The following is a 27,991-nucleotide window of genomic DNA, read 5'->3' as shown; positions in this document are numbered from 1 at the left end:
TTTAAATTTTATTTTATTTTTAAGTAATATGATTTAAATTTAATTTTATTTTTAAGTAATATAATTTAAATTTTATTTTATTTTTTAAGTAATATGATTTAAATTTTATTTTATTTTCAAGTAATATGATTTAAATTTTATTTTATTTTTAAGTAATATGATTTAAATTTTATTTTATTTTTAAGTAATATGATTTAAATTTTATTTTAATTTTTAGTAATATTATTTAAATTTTATTTTATTTTTAAGTAATATGATTTAAATTTTATTTTAAATTAATATGATTTAAATTTTATTTTATTTTTAAGTAATATGATTTAAATTTTATTTTATTTTTAAGTAATATGATTTGAATTTTATTTTATTTTTAAGTAATATGATTAAAATTTTATTTTATTTTTAAGTAATATGATTAAAATTTTATTTTATTTTTAAGTAATATGATTTAAATTTTATTTTATTTTTAAGTAATATGATTTAAATTTTATTTTATTTTTAAGTAATATGATTTAAATTTTATTTTATTTTTTAGTAATATGATTTAAATTTAATTTTATTTTTAAGTAATATGATTTAAATTTTATTTTATTTTTAAGTAATATGATTTAAATTTTATTTTATTTTTTAAGTAATATGATTTAAATTTTATTTTATTTTTAAGTAATATGATTTAAATTTTATTTTATTTTTTAAGTAATATGATTTAAATTTTATTTGATTTTTAAGTAATATGATTTAAATTTTATGTTAAATTAATATGATTTAAATTTTATTTTATTTTTAAGTAATATGATTTAAATTTTATTTTATTTTTAAGTAATATGATTTAAATTTTATTTTATTTTTAAGTAATATGATTTAAATTTTATTTTATTTTTAAGTAATATGATTTGAATTTTATTTTATTTTTAAGTAATATGATTAAAATTTTATTTTATTTTTAAGTAATATGATTAAAATTTTATTTTATTTTTAAGTAATATTATTTAAATTTTATTTTATTTTTAAGTAATATGATTTAAATTTTATTTTATTTTTAAGTAATATGATTTAAATTTTATTTTATTTTTAAGTAATATGATTTAAATTTTATTTTATTTTTAAGTAATATGATTTAAATTTTGTTTTATTTTTAAGTAATATGATTTAAATTTTATTTTATTTTTAAGTAATATGATTTAAATTTTATTTTATTTTTAAGTAATATGATTTAAATTTTATTTTATTTTTAAGTAATATGATTTAAATTTTATTTTATTTTTAAGTAATAGGATTTAAATTTTATTTTATTTTTACTTAATATGATTAAAATTTTATTTTATTTTTAAGTAATATGATTAAAATTTTATTTTATTTTTAAGTAATATGATTAAAATTTTATTTTATTTTTAAGTAATATGATTTAAATTTTATTTTATTTTTTAAGTAATATGATTTAAATTTTATTTGATTTTTAAGTAATATGATTTAAATTTTATGTTAAATTAATATGATTTAAATTTTATTTTATTTTTAAGTAATATGATTTAAATTTTATTTTATTTTTAAGTAATATGATTTAAATTTTATTTTATTTTTAAGTAATATGATTTAAATTTTATTTTATTTTTAAGTAATATGATTTGAATTTTATTTTATTTTTAAGTAATATGATTAAAATTTTATTTTATTTTTAAGTAATATGATTAAAATTTTATTTTATTTTTAAGTAATATTATTTAAATTTTATTTTATTTTTAAGTAATATGATTTAAATTTTATTTTATTTTTAAGTAATATGATTTAAATTTTATTTTATTTTTAAGTAATATGATTTAAATTTTATTTTATTTTTAAGTAATATGATTTAAATTTAATTTTATTTTTAAGTAATATGATTTAAATTTTATTTTATTTTTAAGTAATATGATTTAAATTTTATTTTATTTTTTAAGTAATATGATTTAAATTTTATTTTATTTTTAAGTAATATGATTTAAATTTTATTTTATTTTTTAAGTAATATGATTTAAATTTTATTTTATTTTTAAGTAATATGATTTAAATTTTATTTTAAATTAATATGATTTAAATTTTATTTTATTTTTAAGTAATATGATTTAAATTTTATTTTATTTTTAAGTAATATGATTTAAATTTTATTTTATTTTTAAGTAATATGATTAAAATTTTATTTTTTTTTTAAGTAATATGATTTAAATTTTATTTTATTTTTAAGTAATATGATTTAAATTTTATTTTATTTTTAAGTAATATGATTTAAATTTTATGTTAAATTAATATGATTTAAATTTTATTTTATTTTTAAGTAATATGATTTAAATTTTATTTTATTTTTAAGTAATATGATTTAAATTTTATTTTATTTTTAAGTAATATGATTTAAATTTTATTTTATTTTTAAGTAATATGATTTGAATTTTATTTTATTTTTAAGTAATATGATTAAAATTTTATTTTATTTTTAAGTAATATGATTAAAATTTTATTTTATTTTTAAGTAATATTATTTAAATTTTATTTTATTTTTAAGTAATATGATTTAAATTTTATTTTATTTTTAAGTAATATGATTTAAATTTTATTTTATTTTTAAGTAATATGATTTAAATTTTATTTTATTTTTAAGTAATATGATTTAAATTTTGTTTTATTTTTAAGTAATATGATTTAAATTTTATTTTATTTTTAAGTAATATGATTTAAATTTTATTTTATTTTTAAGTAATATGATTTAAATTTTATTTTATTTTTAAGTAATATGATTTGAATTTTATTTTATTTTTTAAGTAATAGGATTTAAATTTTATTTTATTTTTACTTAATATGATTAAAATTTTATTTTATTTTTAAGTAATATGATTAAAATTTTATTTTATTTTTAAGTAATATGATTAAAATTTTATTTTATTTTTAAGTAATATGATTTAAATTTTATTTTATTTTTAAGTAATATGATTTAAATTTTATTTTATTTTTAAGTAATATGATTTAAATTTTATTTTATTTTAAAGTAATATGATTTAAATTTTATTTTATTTTTAATTAATATGATTTAAATTTTATTTTATTTTTAAGTAATATGATTTAAATTTTATTTTATTTTTAAGTAATATGATTTAAATTTTATTTTATTTTTAAGTAATATGATTAAAATTTTATTTTATTTTTAAGTAATATGATTAAAATTTTATTTTATTTTTAAGTAATATGATTAAAATTTTATTTTATTTTTAAGTAATATGATTTAAATTTTATTTTATTTTTAAGTAATATGATTTAAATTTTATTTTATTTTTAAGTAATATGATTTAAATTTTATTTTATTTTTAAGTAATATGATTTAAATTTTATTTTATTTTTAGTAATATGATTTAAATTTTATTTTATTTTTAAGTAATATGATTTAAATTTTATTTTATTTTTAAGTAATATGATTTAAATTTTATTTTATTTTTAAGTAATATGATTTAAATTTTATTTTATTTTTAAGTAATATGATTTAAATTTAATTTTATTTTTAAGTAATATGATTTAAATTTTATTTTATTTTTAAGTAATATGATTTAAATTTTATTTTATTTTTTAAGTAATATGATTTAAATTTTATTTTATTTTTAAGTAATATGATTTAAATTTTATTTTATTTTTTAAGTAATATGATTTAAATTTTATTTTATTTTTAAGTAATATGATTTAAATTTTATTTTAAATTAATATGATTTAAATTTTATTTTATTTTTAAGTAATATGATTTAAATTTTATTTTATTTTTAAGTAATATGATTTAAATTTTATTTTATTTTTAAGTAATATGATTTAAATTTTATTTTATTTTTAAGTAATATGATTTGAATTTTATTTTATTTTTAAGTAATATGATTAAAATTTTATTTTATTTTTAAGTAATATGATTAAAATTTTATTTTATTTTTAAGTAATATGATTTAAATTTTATTTTATTTTTAAGTAATATGATTTAAATTTTATTTTATTTTTAAGTAATATGATTTAAATTTTATTTTATTTTTAAGTAATATGATTTAAATTTTATTTTATTTTTAAGTAATATGATTTAAATTTAATTTTATTTTTAAGTAATATGATTTAAATTTTATTTTATTTTTAAGTAATATGATTTAAATTTTATTTTATTTTTTAAGTAATATGATTTAAATTTAATTTTATTTTTAAGTAATATGATTTAAATTTTATTTTAAATTAATATGATTTAAATTTTATTTTATTTTTAAGTAATATGATTTAAATTTTATTTTATTTTTAAGTAATATGATTTAAATTTTATTTTATTTTTAAGTAATATGATTTAAATTTTATTTTATTTTTAAGTAATATGATTTAAATTTTATTTTATTTTTAAGTAATATGATTTAAATTTTATTTTATTTTTAAGTAATATGATTTAAATTTTATTTTATTTTTAAGTAATATGATTTAAATTTTATTTTATTTTTAAGTAATATGATTTAAATTTTATTTTATTTTTAAGTAATATGATTTAAATTTTATTTTATTTTTAAGTAATATGATTTAAATTTTATTTTATTGTTAAGTAATATGATTTTAATTTTATTTTATTTTTAAGTAATATGATTTAAATTTAATTTTATTTTTAAGTAATATAATTTAAATTTTATTTTATTTTTTAAGTAATATGATTTAAATTTTATTTTATTTTTAAGTAATATGATTTAAATTTTATTTTATTTTTAAGTAATATGATTTAAATTTTATTTTATTTTTAAGTAATATGATTTAAATTTTATTTTAATTTTTAGTAATATTATTTAAATTTTATTTTATTTTTAAGTAATATGATTTAAATTTTATTTTATTTTTAAGTAATATGATTAAAATGTTATTTTATTTTTAAGTAATATGATTAAAATTTTATTTTATTTTTAAGTAATATGATTTAAATTTTATTTTATTTTTAAGTAATATGATTTAACCTGGAGCTGTATAGGGGAAGATTTAGTGAATGCGACTAATTTAGGACTTTTTCTTTTCTTTTTTTTTTATTTTAAATATTAAACTGTTTTTGCAAACTTGTATTTCCTGATTCAAACTATCTAACCTGAACTATATGGTTAACTCAACAAGGCACATATTTTAATTGCAAAAGTTTTGAACTATGTGTGTGTGTATTTATATATATATGCATAAAAATAAACGGAACAAACTGAGTTATGTGTTCATCAACGTTTTTTTTTTTATTTCAAGACTTCCTCTGGATGAATGAAATTAAGAAAACAAAAACACCAGTTTTGTTGTTTTTCATTTCATTCATCCAGAGGAAGTCATGAAATAAAGACGAAACGTTGATGAACACATAAGTCGGTTTTGTTCCTTTTTATTTCTCTATTTCGATGGAATACTATTTCCATTATTCTCATCATATATATATATATATATATATATATACAATGATTACACAGTTTGCTAGTATCTAGTTTTCCAATAAATCACACAACACATAGACATGTTACTCATCAGATATACTTCATTTATGATCACATGAGAGTGCCAATCCAAAATATTTTCTGCTTTTCAAAAGAATACTAACATATAAGCAAAAATTCATGTTTATGAACTAAGGGAGGACAAGGCATACATTGTCAGTGTTGCTATTTACTTGCTTCCTCACGAGGGCAGAGTTAGACACAAGGTCAGTTTTTAATCTGAGGAAAATCAGTTCCCAACAAAGGGGCACATTAATTGAGACATCCTCGTGGACACTGACAACATACAATTAGCTTACTGATAGCTCATACAGCACATTACACATTATTTTTTTTACACTGATTTTGTATGCTTGTATTGGTTGTGAATAGCAGAACATAAATTATTCATCTTATTTTTTTATTATTCATACTTTTAATAAAACATTTCTCTTGTTTCGTCGAGAAAATGACAAGTGTGTATTAGCAAAGATAAGCCAGCAATCACAGCCAATATTAACTTCTGCTCGATAATTAAATGGGTTAATAAATTTGCTTTGAGTCATACAATCTTATTAAACTCCATTGTTAATACCTACCTACCTACTGCTGTCATTACCTACGTACTACCGTAAATTGCTTCTGACAATGTTAACAGTAGAAAATGGATCTTGGGTTTATTTTCGGCAGCCTTGTAACTCCCACTTCCCTTATTTTGTCCTTAAGTTCTTGCATTCCATGAGGTTTCTGACAAAGAAGGAAGAATTGCTGTTTTCTGAGTTTGAATCTATCCACATAACATTGTTGGTTAGTTTTTTTACCTTGAAGTGATATTTTTTAGATCTTTACATTAGTGGCTTCATGCCTTGTCTGGAGCGATTTCCATAGAACCTCCCGACCCCCCCAAAAAAACATTGCTTAACTAATAAATGCTGAAATTTTTTTAGTCAAACACTAAAACGTGAAAATATACAACTGTAACAGAGTGCAGATGTGCATATGCAGATGCATTCAAAATGACATCACTGTAAGGAAAAAGACAATAAAAAGGAGAGAGAGCACATGCTAGAAACGTCATAGTCGTACGAGAAGTCACGCATGGCAGGAGAATGCGGAAATAATGTTGCATGAAAAAGTGAGTTTGAGCTATTCTTTGTCTTGGTCTCCTTTGTGATACGAAAATATACAACTGTAACATAGCGCAGACGCAAATGCATACAAAATGTAGGTTCTGTGTGCAAACGTGTACTACAATGTGTGGGTCCCATGTGTAAACATGACAACATGTGGGTCCCATGTGTAAAAGTGTACTACATGTGGAGTCCCATGTGTAAACGTGTACTACAACGTGTGGGTCTCATGTGTAAAAGTGTACTACAACGTGTGGGGTCCCGTGTGTAAAAGTGTACTACAACGTGTGGGGTCCCGTGTGTAAACGTGTACTACAAGGTGTGGGGTCCCGTGTGTAAACGTGTACTACAAGGTGTGGGGTCCCGTGTGTAAACGTGTACTACAAGGTGTGGGGTCCCGTGTGTAAACGTGTACTACAATGTGTGGGGTCCCGTGTGTAAACGTGTACTACAATGTGTGGGGTCCCGTGTGTAAACGTGTACTACAATGTGTGGGGTCCCGTGTGTAAACGTGTACTACAATGTGTGGGGTCCCGTGTGTAAATGTGTACTACAATGTGTGGGGTCCCGTGTGTAAATGTGTACTACAATGTGTGGGGTCCCGTGTGTAAACGTGTACTACAATGTGTGGGGTCCCGTGTGTATACGTGTACTACAAGGTGTTGGTCCCGTGTGTAAAAGTGTACTATGTTACGCAACCAAAAATAAAGTTCTTGGATTAATAGATATTACGTGTCTCAAAAAGTATTAAATTTAAAAGATTATCTATAAAACTGTTTACATATATTTCAATGTTATCTAACATATAAAGATATTTTCTCAAATTTGCAAAGTCAAACTCAAATAGCCTATAAACTGATGTATCAAACTTTTTCTTATTAGCCAATTTTCATTTGTTATTGTTGTATCATGTTATTAGCAATACAATAACATACTTTATTACAATTTATTTAAAAAATTACTTAGCCTGGTTCAGGCCACTGATAATATTAACATTTTTTAATAATCACCAGAAAAAAATTCAAAATCAGTAAGGGGTATAATTCATATTTTAATTGAAGAGTATAATGACAGTTTCTTGCTCATAAGTAAAAGTTATTATTTTTTTGTATAATTAAAAAAAAAATTCCATTGTTATTTATTCTTGATGTGATGAAAGATGAGTGAATCAACAGTTTTTGTTTAACGATACAAAATACATGCTAAAATATTCTGTACTTCCGGATTGAGTTATGTTTGGAAACAACCCATTTTAATTGTACCAACAGGCAGTAATTCGTAATTAACTGAGCAATTCACCCATCTTTCACTTGGCTATCAATGTATTTCTCTTGTCCTCCTTCACGGTATATTGATTCAACCACTCTTTTTTTTTTTTAATATCTTTATGCGCATTTCGAGACTGATTTTTTTTTCTTTTAGCGTTGTTTCTTAATTGCAGTGTTTCACTAATTTATGATCCAATGTATTGTCAACATTACATGGTCATTTGTTACGTTTTTTGTTATTAAAACTAACATTCGCACTACAGAATTTCTAAACGCACCTTTGTAGTCTTTTTTTTTTTTTTTTTTTTTTTAACTTGGCGGGGAATCATTACTTATCAAGGCCCAGAGACCACTATAGGATAAGGGTTATTGAATGTTGGGCAGATGGTGACACAACAAGATCAGTTATGGTGGAACTAAGTAGGGCTAGATGGGCGACAAGGGAGAAAAGGTTAACTATTAAAGGACTTATATGCATAGAAATTATATTCTGAATCAATCTTTTGAAAATGAGTTGCAAAATCGATCAGTATTTTCTGAAAAAAAAAAACTAATATGATAAACAAAATCTTGGATAAGCAAAATCTTAAAACCAAACATTTTCAAATAAATCTCATAATGGGATCATACCTTACCCCCCCTCTCCCAACTCAATCATAAATAAATAAAATAAATATCTGATTAAAAGCAAATTATTGCTTTGGGCAACATCTAGTTTCTTCATTAAAAGAAGAAATAAAAGATTGTTTTTTTTTTTTTAAATTTTATTAAGGTAAGATTTCTCCATACTGTTTGCTTTTTCAGATCTAGTCGTTATTTGATGTCTGGTAACCATGATGGTTTAATTACCATATGGGATATGACATCCACACCTGTGACCGTTAATGCTGAATCAGATCCACTGCTATACCCATGCTTAACGTATCCAGCTCATAATGACACTGTTAATGGAATAAGGTCAGTTCTGTGGCAATTTTTTTCCATTTTCTTTTTTTAAAATCTTCAGTTATTTTTAGGAAAGATTGTCAGCAAAAATGTAAGTTCTTCTCTTTTTTTTTTAAATCTTCTGCTTTTCTCTGTTTTAAATCCATGAAACACAACTTTCCGTTTAGATTGCTTGAGCCTACAGTTGATATGGATTTGGCATTTTTAATCAAAATCTACTTTTTAAAAAAAAAATACAAAATTTGATTTCTGCCAAATTGCTAAGGCCTTACCTCCTTATTTTTTGTTCTTTGGCTGTGAGGTAATGCAGGAATATGAAAGAATAAATTGGATGAAAATGCTTCTATATAGATCACAAATATAATTATTATATATTTGGCTGGGTTTTCTTTTTCTTTCTTCCTCTCTCTCACATTATCATTTTTTTTCTCTTTTCGCGCCTTCCCTTGCCCTCTTATGATAGTTCTCTCTGGAAACTGACGATGTTATTAGGTTGGTACAAAAATATTGTTTTCTCACATATGCTACTTTTATATATGATTTCTGAATTAATTTATTATATATATATATATATATATATATATATATATATATATATATAGCTATGTTATATATCATTTTGAAGTATGTTCTTCGCTCTATCGAATCATGTTATTTTATTTATTTCATAAAAGCATTTTTCTGAATCAGGAACCTGAGTTTAATTCTATATGGTCTTCTTGGACTGATCTAATACAGTTTGAAATAATTTACATAACTAAGATATATATATATATATATATATATATATATATATATATATATATGATTTTCAGAATGTGAGAGATTGTATATAATAAATTCCACAGCCAAACAACGTCGCAGCCCACAAGAGCCATGACGGTCAAAGAACCGGAAGTCCAAGACTCGAGTTTCGCCCTCATTTGGGCTCATCAGTTAGACACATCCGAACTCAGGATTCGAAACCCGAGCCTCTTGCATGCAAGGCAAGCACTCTACCAACTGAGCAAACGCCCTGCACACAAGAATTTCTATTAACCAACACAGATCAAGCAAGCCGCGCCGAAATCCGACTGTGAAATGAACCTACTTCGTCTCAACAAGGGACGCAGTCATCCAACCAGCTAATAACCCCAAGCCGACGTCTCACAAGTAGGAGTTTTAACTTAAAAGGACGATGCCATCCAGCAATGCTAACCAAGCGAGCAACTTATGATAGGATTATCAGAATGTGAGAGATTGTATATAATAAATTCCACAGCCAAACAATGTCGCAGCCCACAAGAGCCATGGCAGTCAAAGAACCGGAAGTCCAAGACTCGAGTTTCGCCCTCATTTGGGCTCATCAGTTAGACACATCCAAACTCAGGATTCGAAACCCGAGCCTCTTGCATGCAAGGCAAGCACTCTACCAACTGAGCAAACGCTATATGTGTATGTATATATATATATATATATATATATACACACACACACACACATAGTGTCCCAATAAAATGTAAATTATCACCACTTGCTACATGAATACACGATACCATGTTCCCAAGAGATGTTTAGCAATAAAGAATGGCACTTCCAGCAGGATGGAGCACTTCCCCACTATCATCATGACGTAAGAGCATATTTAGATAGTCATCTACGAAACAGATAGTTAGGACGAAGAGGAAGTATCGAGTACTGTCCACGCATCCTTGGATGTTTCTCATTTTTTGGGTTGGGTGGGTGGAAACATGTTAAACACAGGGTTCACACCACAAAACGAGCTACAATGAATAGGTTGAAAGCAACCATTGAAAGAAGATGTATCAACATACCAATTGAACTGATTAGGAACGTTTTCAATCCAATCAGTGAGCATTGTCAGCTATTCATGGACCACAATGGCCAACAATTTGAACACTTTCGATAATTAACTGGTTTCTGTATTTGTTTACAGTATTTTGATGTATGAAACCTTTCTTTTTTTTTTTACACAGGCATCACAACATTATCAAGGCCAAGAGGCCACTCAAGGATAAGGGTTAAAGAGTGTACAGTAGAAATTGGACAATATAGTAATCATTAGTAATGAAAATTCGGTAAATTTGATAACTTATATGGAACGGCCCATCAAGAACTTATTTATGTTAGACTTGAACACAACCATGTCGTAGTCTGCCGGAAAGCAGGAAAAGGGAAGACAGTTCCACAGGCGTGCAGTTTTAAGAAAGAAGCTTTGTTCATGGAATCTACGTTTAGGTTTAGGCACAAGTAAAGAGTGGGGGGAATTATTGATAGTGTTTTCAGCTAGACGAGTGTTTCTTGTGAATGTTTGGCGAGGGGGGACCATAGACTGAAGCTCAGTCGAACACTTTCCATGAAAATAACAATCTTTCTTACAATAAATGTTGATTTTATGGTCATTTAAAGAGTATATACATTTTATTGGGACACCCTGTAGTATTTATCCAAACAAAAAAATGATTTTAGAATCAACAATTAAGTAATAAGTAGACAAATATTAATAAAATATCATCCTAACAAAAGCAGAAGGTATATATGTATAAAAAAGTTGTTTTTTACTCTCTTTTAGCATATGCATGTCTCTCTCTCCCTCTCTATCTGTACTTATCCTCTTACTATGAGTATGCAACTACCTCATTGTATCTAATGTCAAAAATCCTAAAAAAAAAAAGTGTTTTTAATTTTTTATGTTTCATTAACAAATATTCACTACATGAAAAAAATCAAGATAACAATTTTAAACATTAAAAAAAGCCAATAGAAACTTAAGATTCAGCCAATTCGCAAGTTTTAGTGTCTATTAGTTAGATAGCCAGTATTAGAATAGAAAACATCCAAAAATTGGCCAAAAACATTCACCGTCAATTGGACTGTTATTTTACAAGGAGGGGTCACTTTTTTCGTCTACATTTTTGCAAAGTCATTCACACCTTGCGACATCGAAGTATGTATAAAACATGCTATTTCGAACACCTGTGATGTCACAAGTCACATAGGCGAGACGACTGAACGGTTTCCTTTTTTTTTTACTTCATTTTCCTCTTAGTATTACAAGTTCGAGCCTGTCTGCTTACTACTTTTTTTTTGTGCTCGCACAGGTATTCGCTATTTTCATTTTTTTTAGGGGGTTTTGAAACGTTTTTTTTTAGGGCTCCATTGATCAATACCCTTACCATAAAAACTCTCCATAACCAGGCAATGCCGAATACCCTCACTAGTACAATATAAGACCCATTATAAATATATACACTAATCTGTAGTGAGTGATCTATAGGCAAGAGTTGCGCAATCTCTATCCACACCTCTCCTGAATCGGAACTGTTTGGGTCCAGTGGAGAGGAGAAGTCCAGGATGACTGGGAACAATGCCAAGATAAGCGGAGAGCACATACAGCACCTGGAAGTCCTAAATGGTCACCCATTTAGTACTGACCAGGTTCAACGTTGCTTAACTTCGGCGATCCAGCAGGAATGGGTGTGTCAACATGATTAAGCCGTATATAAGTAAGGTTGTACATCTACAACAAGAATATGGTTTGAGGCTCCCAAAATTCATACTAGAATTTTCCGTAAGGACTCGTGGCTTAACAGATGAAGTACAAGGTAAACCTTCATTTCTAAATGACACTGTTCTGGAGGTTGAAGATTCAATCCACGGTGCGGAATACAATTGTGAATTGCTTAAGGCTTCTCTATACTTTGTCATGGTTCATGGAACTAGAAGATGCTACTCACATGGATTAAATAAAAGGTTCCATTCGAAATTCTGTGCAAATTCCCAAGTTTGACATATTCACCTGAAGAAGGTTGGAGGTTATATCAGCTGAAACATTGTGAGAATGATACCCATGATGAAAATAGCAGTCTAAATAATCCAAATACTCAATTTTCATCTAAAAAATTAATAAAAATCTCTCTCTCTCTTTCTTTATACATATATATATATATATATATATGAACAAATGATTAATAAAACATGTTAAAAAACATCTTGAAAAAGAGTTAAAAACATTTAATTTTTAAAAAAGAAAGCACAAGATAAGTGGATAGTCCTTAATCCGCGGAGTTTCGAAGAAATACTCTCCTTCTCATCAGAGGGCAGGAATTAGCAAAATGCAGGATCGGATTTTGCATATAAAAAGTATTTAATGAAACTACAAGTACATCACGGATCTTACTTGGTTAAAAAAAGGGTGAGGTAAGGGAAATAGGAGGTAAAAGAAAAATGATAAAAAGATTTCACATGAATGGATAGTCCAGTGAAGGGTAAAAAATCCAAGAATGGTAAAATCCAAACACGGTCAAATTTAAAATTTCCAATCCGATGGGTAAATTCCAAATTACAATATATATATATATATATATATATATATATATATATATATATATATATATATATATATATATATATAAAATGTGTGTGTGTATAGAACGAGAGAGAGAGAAAGATTCCATATCTTTATTTTCCAGCCAAGCCAAGAGATTACTTTTTTATGTCCTTTCTCCATTTTCCTAGACAATCAAGGTTTTTATCTTGAAGCACAAGGCGTTGTTAGAAAATGCCTAGAAAAATATTAAAAATGAAAATTTAGTGTAGAAAACATTCCTTTAGATTGATTTTTTTTTTAATTGTATTTATTTCTAAAGCACAAAACTTTTTACTGGAAGGAAAATTATTTTTGCTGGAGTCCGCTTTTTTCTATTTATTTGTAAATCTTTTAAAATTATGTATTAATATCTATTTAGTTTAAACACTACTGGTTTGAGTATAAAAAATAAATATGTATATATATGTAATTATATATAAAAGGAACTTTGTCTGTGTGTGAGTTCATTCCTTAGGGATTCCAAAACGATTTTTCTGAAATTTAACACAAATTTACTTTGTGTCTGGGAGTGTTCTTGGATAGGTTTTGTATTAGAATACCTCCCATAAGTATTAAAAATTGATAATCAGAAAATATGATTAAACAGCAAACAGTGGACTTAAGTTAACACCTTTTTACAGCCTAACATCACAAATGCATTTGGAAAGCAGAAGGGACAAACATATAAAATCAACAGTAGGTCCTTTGATGTGACAGGAGTGTGTTCGAAATCAATGTTTCTGCTTAGAGCATAATTGAACTATGATATTTGACTTTTGTATTTTAAACTAATTCATGGTATAATATAAAAATACTTTTATGAAATCAACAGTAGGTTCTCTATAGTGCAATGTTGGTTACAATGTATTGTGGACTAAGTCACTGCAGGGAGGCATATGAACTTTCTTTCTGATGCACCACAGTAGGCCCCCAACTAGAGTGGGCAATCAATCAATTTAATTGAAAAATGGGTGATTTCACTAATTTGGATGAAAATAAAAGTATGGGAGTCTGGAACATTCATTCATCCTCATTTAATCCCAGGCAACATCGGGTCTCCCTGCTAGTCTGTTATATAAAGTGCACACATGTGAATGTGTGTGCATATGTTTGTATATCTGGCTAAACAAAAAATACAAATACCCTGCAGAATTAGTATTTTCTTGATCAGCATTGCCCCGGATGAATAATATTTAAATAAAAAAAAAATAAAAGCAAAATTATTAATTCCTTGCAATAGAAATGACAAATAATTCGTTGCGGTTGTGGTCAAATTTTGTCATAATTTCATTAGTGTGCTTCATTTGCACACGTGTACATTAATTAATTTCAAAGGTTTTGTAATGATTGTCGCAATCAGTTCAGTTGGTAGAATGAAAGGCTGCATTCCTGAATGTTTCAGTTTCGATTCCAGCTAATGGCGCCCCTTTTTCCTTACTGATATATATTTTTTTTGTTTTTAGGACGTAAAATGTAACCAGAAACAAATTTGAAAAGCCTTTAAAGAAATCAAGTTAAAAACAAACAAAAAATAAACGTTTTTCTCCAGTTTATGAACCATGTTGAAAGGGCAAGCGTAACACCGATATTCATTCGAGAAGTAAACACAATGTTTAATATTATATTTTTTTATTGGAATCCTTTGAGATGAGTAATTTGTATATTTAGTTATTTATTTATCTGAAAACTGTAGAGATTCCATTGCGCCATAGGCCCTGAAACGTGGTTAAACAACAGCAACAACTGGCGTTCTTCAGGTGGTTAACTGCGACGGGATAGGAATGCTGAGTCTTGTAACTGTATCCTCAGTAATTACTGCCTTCCATAGTTGTTGTTGTCTCACCACGTTTTGGCCAAGTAATCCTCTGGCCTGCTTTGGATAGGATTGAAACCACTATCTTCCAACAATGCTCACATGGAACCGTAGAGATTCGACGCTTATATCCATTGCATCATGGGCCCTGAAACATAGCGAAATAACAGCAACTATAAAGATGAGGATAACAGTCCACAAATAAATAAATAAATAAATACAATGTTTAATGCTATCATATAGTAAACATTTTTTCAGATTGAAATTTAAATATTAATTTTTTTCTTTTAGAGGAAGGGAGTTGGTTTTAGTAGTGCTCTGAAGGTTTCCTTAATTTTATGCGTGTTTAAGCAAAGTGTTGCCCAGGATAAAAAAAACAAACTTTTCTGTTATTTTATTGATACTATCCGAGAGACATAATCCTACATATGCAATATTTTGGATAATTCAGGTAGTAACCCAAAAATGAGAAATCAGATCATTTCTTGTCTCAAGGAAGATAAATTGGTTTTAGTTGTGCTCTTGATGCCTCCTTTATTTTATAAATGCTCAATATCCTTGAAAGAAGACGTAGTAAACCAAAAATTAGTTTGGTTTTAGTGGTGCTATGAATCCTAGATGGAACAGGTTTGTTTAAATATGGTGTTGTTCAGGATTTCTTTAACTTTTCTGTCATTTTGTTGGTGTTGCTTGAAAGCTATAATCTATGGTGTTCAACATCCGGCAGTAACCCAAAACATTACATAAAAAACAGAAATTTCTCATCCAGACATTGGCCTTCGGGACAAGATCAAAGTGTAGTATCTGTTCTTCAGATGCTGCACTTAAGATAATTTGTACCAGTCAATGGAGGGGAAACCCTCTATACTGGGACAATTATTATTTTTGGTAACCAGAGTGCCCCCTTTTTGCCTACTTTTAGGGGAGCTGGTTTTTACCTCACACTAAAAACGGCCTTGTGCCTAATTTGCTCAGTGGGGGAGCAAATAAATACCATCTGTTCTTCAGATGCTGCACTTCTATTTCTTGTTCTCTTTTGGTGGAGGAGAAATCCTTCACGACTGAGACAATTTTTATTTTTGTACCTTTTCTCCACGTTAAAAAACGACCCTGGTGTCTAACTCTGTCTCGTGGGGAGGCATAGTAAATAGGCACACACACACACACACACACACACACACACACACACACACACACACAATTATTTAACAATTTTTTTAATGACCCTGAGCAATGCAGGATAACTCTGTTGGCTTAATAATAAATATCAAGTTATCTACATACATATAAATTTCATCCTTGTGAAATCCTTCGATGTAAAAGTATCTGTTATAAATGATCACACAATTTGAATTTCTGAATAAAAGTCACCTTTAAATTCAATTTGGATCCAATGAGGCCAACTTCAACTTTTACATACAAGCACAGACATATGCATGCATGTGTGTGTGTATATACATGTGTGTGTGAATATATATATATATATATATATATATATATATATATATATATATATATATATATTCACACACACACACACACACACATATATATATATATATATAGTCCGAACCAAACAATCTGTTTAATATGTAGCAAAGTTTGCAAGTCTACTGCTGGTTTGAGAAGACGTGATTGTTCATACGAATACCTTTCAAACTCCAGAGGAAGTCAACTCAGTGGAAATTGCTCAATTTGTATGTCACATCTGCTTCAAGAGTGCAGAGTCATCTGAGATGGCATGGACGACAAGATGGAGAGAACTCAATGTGATAGAGATCATCTGGAAAGATGCAGCAATCATCATATATTAATCATTAACTTGAAAGGTTACTTAGTTTGTATATACCAATCATAATGGATAAAAATCTTTTTTCATGAATAAAGTTTTTTTAGAATTAACTTTTTTTTTAATATAAATTTTGAAAAAATCCAAGCTCAATGAATGCCTTTTTATTGGTTTTAGTGTAATTTAATAATTTTCCAAGTTCCATATATTAAGTTTTCTCAGTTTTTTTATTACTTTTCAAAAGGTAGCCATTACAAGATTGTTTTGTATTGCGACTAACACGTCTGCAAAATTATATCTTTGCTGCATATTTAGTCACATACTCATCAGATGTTTACCTTAGAAAACCTAGAAAAATCACCATTTTGGACAACTTACATGGGTCATGCATCAACTGGCTCTGCTGTTTATTCTCGTTCAAATGAGAATATATATATATATATATATATATATACACAGGGGCTGAACAAAATAAGAGAAAACCCAACATTTTTGGCATCAATCTTTGAATGGATTTTAAACAATCAAATCTTGATATATTTTAATGCTTTTTTGTTTATTATTTATGTCATATGATATGCTTAATTAAAATAAATTTCTAGTGTAACAGAAACTGCAAGAATGCTTAGCTTTTCAAGAAGCATTGCTTTTAAAAAAGAAGGAAAAGCGTCCTCAGAAAAGCACAAGTCTGGTCGAAAGATGATGTCTGAAAGAGCCTGTCACACTCTTAAGCGGATTGGTAGAGAAGATCGCAAGACCACGGCTCCTAAAATCACTGCAGAGCTCAAGCATTTACCGGACCCAGTTTCCACAAAAACTGTTTGTCAAAAGTTGCTTAAATCTGGATCATATGGAAGAGCTGCAATTAAAAAACCTCTGCTCTCAAAGACAAATGTTTCAAAGCAGTTAGAGTGGTGTAAAAAGCTTCAAAATTGCTCCCTCAAGCAGTGGAAAAATGTGATTATCTCTGACGAATCATCTTTCTTATTTTCGACCACCAGCCGAGTCTACGTTTGGAGAAAGCGGAAAGGAGCATTTTATCCAGACTGCCTTCTCCCAATCGTAGAGTACGGCAGGGGTTCTGTGATGATTTGGGATGCTATTTCTTGGAAATCTGCTGGACCAAATGATTACTCTTCATAGAAGAATTAACAGTCGAGACTATTTAGGAATTTTGGGTGACCAAGTTCATCCTATGGTCCAAAAACTGTTTTCCAGAGAGGAACGCCATCTTTCAAGATGATAATGTCCCAATCCATACAGCTAGAATTATTAAAGATTGGCATGAAGAGCATTCCAATGAAGTTGAGCATCTGATTTGGCCACCACAATATCCAGATCTCAACATTATTGAACATTTATGGTCGATTTTGAAGATTCAAGTAAGAAATCGATTTCCATCGCCATCTTCTCTAAAAGAACTGGAGGATGCTTTAGATGAAGAATGGGATAAAATTCCTTTGGGAAAAATTCACGATTTGTACGAATCAATACCTTGGAGAATTGAAGGTGTAATTGCCACAAAAGGTGGACCTACACCATATTAAAATAAATTTTGTTTATTTTTAAGGTGTTCCTTTTAATTTCTCCAACCTCTGTATATATATATATATGATGATTGCAGCGTCTTGTCAGAAGAGTGCCACTCCCTCAGACACTTAAAGTCTATGACTTTTTTTTTCTTTTTTTAGTCCTACCGGTGAATTCACATGCTTAAGCAGGCATGACCCTGAAGACAGTCATTGAGATCAATTATTACATGCTTCCAGCATTTCAAGCCTCCACACGTCACAACTTTTCCATTGTCACAGGACCATTTTTATAGACAAATGCCTGGGGGAGTATCTATACACAGATGATGTTACAGAGTCTTAGCTTTGTACGACAGCTAAGTCTCTCTCTCGGTTCAAAATGTTGAGATCCAGCAACAAGCAAGAGCAAGATAGCCAGCAACAAGTTAAACTGCTGACCAGCTTAATGCAGGTACTGGTCTCCTGCTTTATGGTTTTTTAAATCAGAGATTTGCTTCTCCTAGAAAGGTTGCCTTCACCACAGCTTACGGGAGCCCTCTCCACCCCCACACACACATACATACACACAAACACACACGGTACTAGTTGGCCGTTGATCCCGAAAAAGGGTTCATTCGCCCTATATATATATATATATATATATATATAATCAGTCAGACAAGTGCGTCTAATCACTATTTTTCCTGTATCTGTGTATGGTTTATTAGTCAGCTGTGTTGGTCACTGTATTTTTCTTTTTGGTTAGCTTTTCATGGAATATATGTACATATGTGTGTTCAACTTATGTTCATATGTGGTTTGTTTTGTCTCATTTGACACCATATGATTTGAGTTGACCATTTCTCTCTTAAGCAAATCGTTCAACTGATCCGCAACTGGTAAATGATTCTCATCCAACTAGGATGTGTTTTCTTGTCATTTATTTTCTATTCTTCTATTTAGCTGTATAACTTCGGATGAACATCAATTCAAGAGATGATTCCGCTGAAAAGAGATGAGTCACTATTATGAATCCGATTGTTTCATTTGAGAGATTCTTTTCTCTTTGTCCTTGTCAGAGAAAAAAAACTCTGAACAAACACAAAGCGAACGGAAAAGATCTGAAAGAATTTGTATATAATGAGGATACTTGTTTTCAAATTACTCTTGGAGAAAACTTTTCTTTCTTTCTTTCTTTTTTTCTTGTTTTTTTTTTTTTGTTTTCTTTCTTTATTTGTCCTTATTGGACATCATTTTGCTGATACTAATCCAAGAAAATATTCGATTCCAAGAGAACTTCTCATAAACAAAGACCAGATTTTATAAGCTTTATGTTTGGTTGTTTTGGTCACGAATGAAGTTTATGTTCAAGTGAAAGACAATATTGTGGAACTGTTTCGTAATAGAGTACAACATTTTTTAAGTTCAATGTTTAAAAAAATTCTTGTCTAATTGCCCACTTTAAATTATCAAATTCGGACCATTTAACCCGTAATCTTTTCCAATTCTCTCAAAGATGTTCTTAATCACCACTTCACACCTTATTAATCTTTATCCTTGAGTAGCCTTCAGGCTTAGATTAGTAGTGGCTCATTAGTAGAAAAAGGAAGGAAAAAAATTAAAATATAGTACTATTTTGTTTTTATATTTTTGCGTGTATATATATATATATGCGTTTTATTTTTTATTACCGTATCTTTCTGTTAAGTTACATTATTGTTTCAGCTACGTTTTTTGGCCGTCTACAGCTTCCTCAGACTTTTACAGAAAAGTCTGAGGAAGCTACAGACGGCCATAAAATGGCCGGGTAGCTGAAACAATAATGTAACTTAATAGAAAGATTCGGTAATAAAAAAAAAACGCATATTTGCTCTACAACAGTATTGAGCACTTTCTTCAGTTTTTATAAATTACCATTTCTACTATATATATATATATATATATATATAATATTAGTGTTGGGATGATTAACCAGGAATTGGAAAAATCGGAACTTTTTGAGATTTTGGTATCGGAATCAGAAAAATGTGTTCCTATTTTATGATGCGCAAAACGATTCCTTTCATTATGTTTTTTTATTTGATTTTGTTTAAAGCAAAAATCACCCACTGCTGGTAATAATAATAAAATAACTATTTATTTATTTTAAACTACCAAAGAAGCTAAAAGCTATAGATCATCCTCACAAGTGTGTTTTTGCATTTGAGAAAATATATGCACAATTACGTGTGTTTTTTTATGGTAATTGGGGAAAAAATAATGATCAAATAGTGAAATATTTAGAGATTTATAAAGAATCGGAATCGGTAATTGTATCGGAATCTGGAATATATTACTGAATCGGTAATTGTATCGGAATCAGGAAAAATATTGGAATTGTCCCATCACACACGCACACACACACATAAACACGGAAATTTAAACGGACAGAAGTATGTCTATCCTCAAAATATCTCTAAGGATAAAAAAACAATTCGAGGAAACAACACTCAGAAATTATTTTTCCTCGTTTAGAAACGAGCATGTATGTACTCTGTTGTTTATGTTCTGTTCATTGATAACATAGAAAGCTGGCCTTTGCAGTCGGGTATTCTCGTGACTTTATTGTGGACTATTGCAGACCCTCTCCTGTAAAGAAATATTAAAACCCCCCAGGATACTGCTTTCCGAACTTTTTGCTTCTGCCGGCTAACCCCACTGTGTATGTGTATGCGTGAGTGTATATATATATATATATATATATATATATATATATATATATATATATATATATATAAATGCATATATAGTAATTGTCTGTATTTTTGAGATTGTCGGACTGACTTCCTCATCTTGGTTGTTATAGTCACAACGTTTCGGACGTTTTGCCCTTCGGCCTTCATCAGGTGTTTTGTATCGATACAAAACACCTGATGAAGGCCAGAGGGCAAAACGTCCGAAACGTTACATACATATACAAATATATATATATATATATATATGTGGGTGTGTATATGTATGTGTGCATATGCACTACTCTAATCCCTTATACCTCATTTAGGTATCCAACTCTGCCCCCTTTTAACGAAACTAAGAATTTTTTTATTTTTATTATTTTTTTGTTCTTTTATCTTATTTTTTATTTATTTATTTATTTTTTATTTAAAAAACATTTTCTTTTAATTTTTTATTTTATTTTTATTTTTAAAATTTTTTTTTTATCGCCTGTTCTTCCTGTTTTTGTTCTATTTCCTTCACCCTCTATCCCTTAAATATATTTCATGTGTCTTGGACCTTGCCTTTATCTGTACCTCTTTACTTTACTCAGCTTCTAGTTATTATTACTATTATTGTTAATATTATTATTATTATTATTATCGTCATCATTGCTATTATTATCGCTACTACCATCATCATTTTTATTGTCATTACCATCGTTGTTATTACTGTTGTTATTATTAATACTGTTATGGTCAATAGTACATATCCCCTTATTACTCCACCACACCAATCATCCATATCCAAAAATCTATTTTTGTCCTGTTAGACACCTCCGAAGAAATTGCTACCCTATCTCTCTACCTTTGCCTTATAAAAAAAAACATAGAAATATTGCCACATATTACCTAGCATATAGTATACTCTGAAATCTTATAACTACCCACCCAGACCCACCCCTTTCACCTTAAATCACCACCATAATATCCCTCCCAAAAGTATACACTAATTCATAGTGCTATTGTCATCTCGCTTACATCTGTAAAAAAATGCCCCCCTCATAGATAATAGACGCTGTTAAAATAGAACTACCACACATCCAGAAGACTATGATAAAAACTCTATACACCTTTCTGCATTATACTATATATAATTTGCTCCTCCTTTATTTAGAATTCGACCTCCCCAACATCATCTATTTTAATTTGTTTGGATCTATTTCGTTCCTAATGATTCCAACGCTAGACGCCACATCCCTACTATGTTACCTAGCATCTTCTCTACTCTTCTGATGAGAAGCATTAGGCTTCGAAATGCCTTGGCATAAAGAGTCCCTTCTATCCCCCAACTAATCGATTGTATTCCCTTATTGAATAAATGAACCAATCTATATCCATCAATATATAGTTCTGTGACTTCATTTCCCACTCCGATTGTTTTTATATATATATATATATATATATATATATATACATATATATATATATATATATATATATATATACGTGTGTGTTAGAAGGCTATCACAATCGCTAGGAATGGAATGTTGTTGAGAAAGAAAGGAAGACAAGTGATATTTTATAAATATGACTATGTATACATATGTATCTATTTAATTAATTTTGTTTCGTAAATAATAAGATTTACTTGAAAAATTAAACTTCTACACAGCAGTGTACTGTGTATGACAATGTTCCTTAATATATTTCAAGAAAAATCCTCTTTCTCAAACTGCGGGTAGAGCTGAGTATAATGCACAATGTAGTATGCACAGAAATGTTTCTGCAGGAACATAATTATACATAACTCACATAATGCTTCAAGCAAACTACATTTCATTATTTTATACATTTGCATATTTTGGCGGCAAGTCATTATTTGAGCAGGTTTGATTGAACAGAGTTATTCTTTTTTCCTCTTATTTTGGATATCTTTTTACTTCATCGAGTCGTCTTTTCTATTTTAGCTAGCATGTTGTATATTATGGTGCTCAAAAGTTGTTTACTCATATTCTTAAGCGCTTTCTATCAGTGCATCCGATCATCGTCAAGAGTGATTGTTGTTGTTGTCAATTTTCAGTCTACAGACTTAAGATTTTGAGTATTGAGATTTGGGAAAATCTTTTTAATTGGTTTTCAACCAGAAATTTGGCCGTCAAAGTTCAACGATTTGACCTTTGAGAACCCTACCAAACTCCCTGCCAATTTTGGGTCTAAACACTTGAAATTTTAGATGTAGGTTACTTGAACATGGATCAAACGTTTTAATTTGATTTGAGCTCAAAACAATAAATGTTAAGAGGTCAAACTTGGCGTCAAAGTAAAAAAAAAAGAAGATTAACCTCTGCAGTCTCTACCGAATTAATCAGCCAATTTTTGGTCTAAAAATTTGAAATTTTACATAAAGTGTATTCAAACATAGGGCAAGCTTTTTAATCGATTTTTGGCCGAAAATTTGTCTGCCGAGGGATCAAAGTTTAAAAGATTTTACACTTGCGGTCTCTAGCAAGCTACTCAGCAAATTTTGGGTCTAAAACATTTGAAATTTTACATATAGGGTATTCAGACATGCAGCAAGCTTTTTAATGAGTTTTTGGGTGAAAGTTTGGCTGCCAAAAGGTCGCAGTTGAAAGAGTTGACCTTTGTAAACTCTACCAAACTCCTCCGCCAATTTTGGGTCTAAACACTTGAAACTTTAGATGTAGGTTACCTGGACATGAGTCAAACTTTTTAATATATATATGCACATAAAATTATGAACAGTACATAGGGCCCGAGCAAAGCTGGGCTAAACTGCTGGTATATAAGAAAACTTTTGACATTAAATAACCTGAAAAATGTTAATGTTGCTGAATTTTTTAGATGAGGGTTAATTATTTGTATTATTTGGACTACTGTTCTTGTATGTTATTTTCATGTTTCGGTTGATAGGTGTAAGGTACTGGTGAAAGTACACTGGGGGACCACCCGAAGACTTACCTTTAAGAAGTTGGCTACGAGGCGGTTGAAAATAAGAAAATACCTTTCAGAATAAACACCCCCCGACCTCCTCATGTTAAGAATGGCTTTTGGAATAAACACCCTTTGCAGGTTGGACAACCAGTGCACACTGACTGCATAATCAGAAAGAGCACCCAAATTTACATAAGAGTGCCAAGTTTCATGAGAATAGCTTGAAAAATAAATAAATGGTGGCGAAATTACTGAATTTCTTGAAATGTTGAGGTCCATAATTTAGCCCACTTTTTTCTAAAGAAAAATGTCCACGGAAAAGCCTAAATTTTGGCATTTAAAATTCTCATAACTTGGTATTTGCATAATTCAAACGGTTTTAAGCATCTTTTACATAGCTCTTTTAATGCAAGTTGATAAAATAACAATTATCTAAAAAGAAAAAAACAACTTGTAATGCTAGTAGCAGTGCTCAATACGTGAGTAGAATTAGTAAATGATATGAGAATATATGGCAATTAAGAGGCTAAAATACTGATGTTTCCTTACTGGAATGAAATGAAGCCTCTGCGTGGCTTAATTGCCATAAACTGTAACTTATGTATGTATAAGAAAACCTTTGATATTAAATAATCTGAAAAATGTTAATGTTGCTGAATTTTTTTAGATGAGGATTAATTATTTATATTATTTGGATTCTTTGCACTATTGTTCTTGTCTTGTATGTTATTTTCATGTTTCGGGTGATAAGTTTAAGGCTCGAGTCAACGTGCACTGGGGGACTACCTGAAGACTTACCTTTAAGAAGTTGGTTATGGAGAGATTGAAAATAAAATACCTTTCTGAATAAAGACCCCCAACCTCCTTATATTAAGAACGGCTTTCAGAATAAACACCTTTTGACCGTCTTTAAGTGGTCCCCCAGTGCACGTTCACCAAGACTCCTAAAATTCATATAAGACTATTCATGGTGTAATGGATAAAGTACTTGGTAAAATTCCGTAGTAAAGTTACACTATTCTGGAGGTGGAAGGTTCAATCACCAGTGTGGGTAGCACTCAAAAAACAATTGCAAATTAGTTAGGACTTCTGCCCTGCCATCACTGATGGAGAGAGAGCATGCTAATCCTCTTTCTTTTTTTTTTTCATTTTTCTTAAACTTTTTTCTTCTAGGGGATGGGACATCCAACCAGATGTCTGACATTTACCCCTATTTTAGTGAGTCCAACCAAGAGATCTTTTCAGGATTCTAGCCGTCCCTTTCAATGCAATCGTTTGTATTTCACTTGCACTTGCTTCACCGGGTATGCTTGCTCTGTACTTTTTAAAGTTCTTTTTCAGAAGCCCAGTTGCTCCTATGATGACTGGTATAATTGAAACGTCTTTTAATTTCCAATTTCGTTTCATATCATACATAAGTCCTTGATACTTTGCAATCTTTTCCCTCTCAGCTCTATTAAGCCCTGTATCATTGGGTACACTGACCTCTATTACGGTCGCTTTTTTGTTTGCTCTGTCCGAAATCATTATATCTGGTTTAACAGCTGCGTTTTCTAGATATGTAGCAGTAGGGATTATGTAGTCATAGTGAATGGTGTAGTTGTCATTCCCAACTGTTCGTTCGGGTATATGTTCCCAGGATTTTTTACTACACTGAATGTTGAGTTTCTTACATATCTTCCAGTGAAGGTATTTGCAAACTCCGTTATGGCGGTCTGTATAATAACCATCTCCAAGTAGGACTTTGCAACTAGAAATCAGGTGGCTCACACTCTCAACCTCAGTGCTACAGAACCTGCATTTATTATTGTTGCTTGGAATTCCGTGTGGATTCCCAAGTTTGACAGCAAAATTCCAGAGTTTGACAAGATACACCTGAAGAAGTTCGGAGGTTACATCATCCGAAATGTAGTTCAAATAGCACTGAAGATGAGAGTAGTAGTCCGAAAGATCCAAATAATACAAATGTTAATATGTTATAACACGCACACACACACACACACACACACACACACACAATCACCAGGTGTACTTGTTCTTCTATACCTGTTATAAATGGACTAAAAGTGAAAATAACAAAGCCGGCAGTAAAATGGCCCTTGAAGAACTTCACAATCGATTTTCTTTTTATTCAATTTATAACAACTTGTGCGATTTCACTTATTGACAACCAAGTCTTAGAACTTAAAATGACTTTCACATAGACTTGAAGCCAATAATTTGATTGGAATTTTGCCAGAAACAAAGAAACTGACATGGGTTCGAAACAAAATATTCAGAAAGAACTTTCTTGCATGCATGATGACAACAACAAGGGCCATTCAAATCTGAAAAGCAATTGTAATCAAAACGAGAGTCTGCATTATATGACAACCTCCACACAGTACAGTGAACACTTTTATGGATCACTAGTCACTAAGTTGACCAGAAGGAGAAAGAAGCAACCTTAGAAGAAGTTAGTATTCCCAATGATGCTAAGTTTAACAGTGCTGAAATAATAATAATATTTAGAAACCCATTTTTAACATGTGGAGGGGGAGAGCTTTGTTAACAATTGTATACTTTCATCTAACAATTAAATACAAAAATATACCATAAAAATTGAATTTAACTTGAAAATCCAATCTAAAAATGCCATAGTCCTTAAAATACAGAAGTATATAAAAATAAAAGAATAAAATATTATTAAAACAAACAACTCAGAATTCATGTTCCCATAACAAAATAAACAGTGGAATATATTGTATAAAATATCTCGGGAATTATTTCGTTGTTAAGTGAACAGATACGTCCCCTTCCCCAGAGTTTTCTAATGACTTATATCCAATGCTTTTTTAATGACTTATATTCAATGCTTTTTTAATGACTTATATTCAATGCTTTTTTAATGACTTATATTCAATGCTTTTTTATGACTTATATTCAATGCTTTTTATGACTTATATTCAATGCTTTTTTATGACTTATATTCAATGCTTTTTAATGACTTATATTCAATGCTTTTTAATGACTTATATTCAATGCTTTTTAATGACTTATATTCAATGCTTTTTAATGACTTATATTCAATGCTTTTTAATGACTTATATTCAATGCTTTTTAATGACTTATATTCAATGCTTTTTAATGACTTATATTCAATGCTTTTTAATGACTTATATTCAATGCTTTTTAATGACTTATATTCAATGCTTTTTAATGACTTATATTCAATGCTTTTTAATGACTTATATTCAATGCTTTTTAATGACTTATATTCAATGCTTTTTTATGACTTATATTCAATGCTTTTTAATGACTTATATTCAATGCTTTTTAATGACTTATATTCAATGCTTTTTAATGACTTATATTCAATGCTTTTTAATGACTTATATTCAATGCTTTTTATGACTTATATTCAATGCTTTTTTATGACTTATATTCAATGCTTTTTAATGACTTATATTCAATGCTTTTTAATGACTTATATTCAATGCTTTTTAATGACTTATATTCAATGTTTTTAATGACTTATATTCAATGCTTTTTATGACTTATATTCAATGCTTTTTTATGACTTATATTCAATGCTTTTTAATGACTTATATTCAATGCTTTTTAATGACTTATATTCAATGCTTTTTAATGACTTATATTCAATGCTTTTTAATGACTTATATTCAATGCTTTTTAATGACTTATATTCAATGCTTTTTAATGACTTATATTCAATGCTTTTTAATGACTTATATTCAATGCTTTTTAATGACTTATATTCAATGCTTTTTATGACTTATATTCAATGCTTTTTTATGACTTATATTCAATGCTTTTTAATGACTTATATTCAATGCTTTTTAATGACTTATATTCAATGCTTTTTAATGACTTATATTCAATGCTTTTTAATGACTTATATTCAATGCTTTTTAATGACTTATATTCAATGCTTTTTAATGACTTATATTCAATGCTTTTTAATGACTTATATTCAATGCTTTTTAATGACTTATATTCAATGCTTTTTAATGACTTATATTCAATGCTTTTTAATGACTTATATTCAATGCTTTT

General features: G+C 28.3%; 1 protein-coding gene across 1 annotated transcript in view; it reads left to right on the top strand.

Moving 5' to 3' along the window:
• Nucleotides 1-27,991, top strand: part of LOC145296861 (telomerase Cajal body protein 1-like) — a 245,506-nt gene that overhangs the window by 182,553 nt on the left and 34,962 nt on the right. The window contains exon 11 of the mRNA XM_080142995.1: nucleotides 8,665-8,817. Within this exon, the coding sequence (XP_079999121.1) occupies nucleotides 8,665-8,817 (153 nt within the window). The remainder of the gene's footprint in view (nucleotides 1-8,664; nucleotides 8,818-27,991) is intronic.

This window comes from Euprymna scolopes, chromosome 17 (assembly GCF_053919585.1).
Source record: "Euprymna scolopes isolate OS-2025 chromosome 17, ASM5391958v1, whole genome shotgun sequence".
Lineage (NCBI taxonomy): Eukaryota > Metazoa > Mollusca > Cephalopoda > Sepiida > Sepiolidae > Euprymna > Euprymna scolopes.
This window is presented reverse-complemented; position numbering and strand designations above follow the sequence as displayed.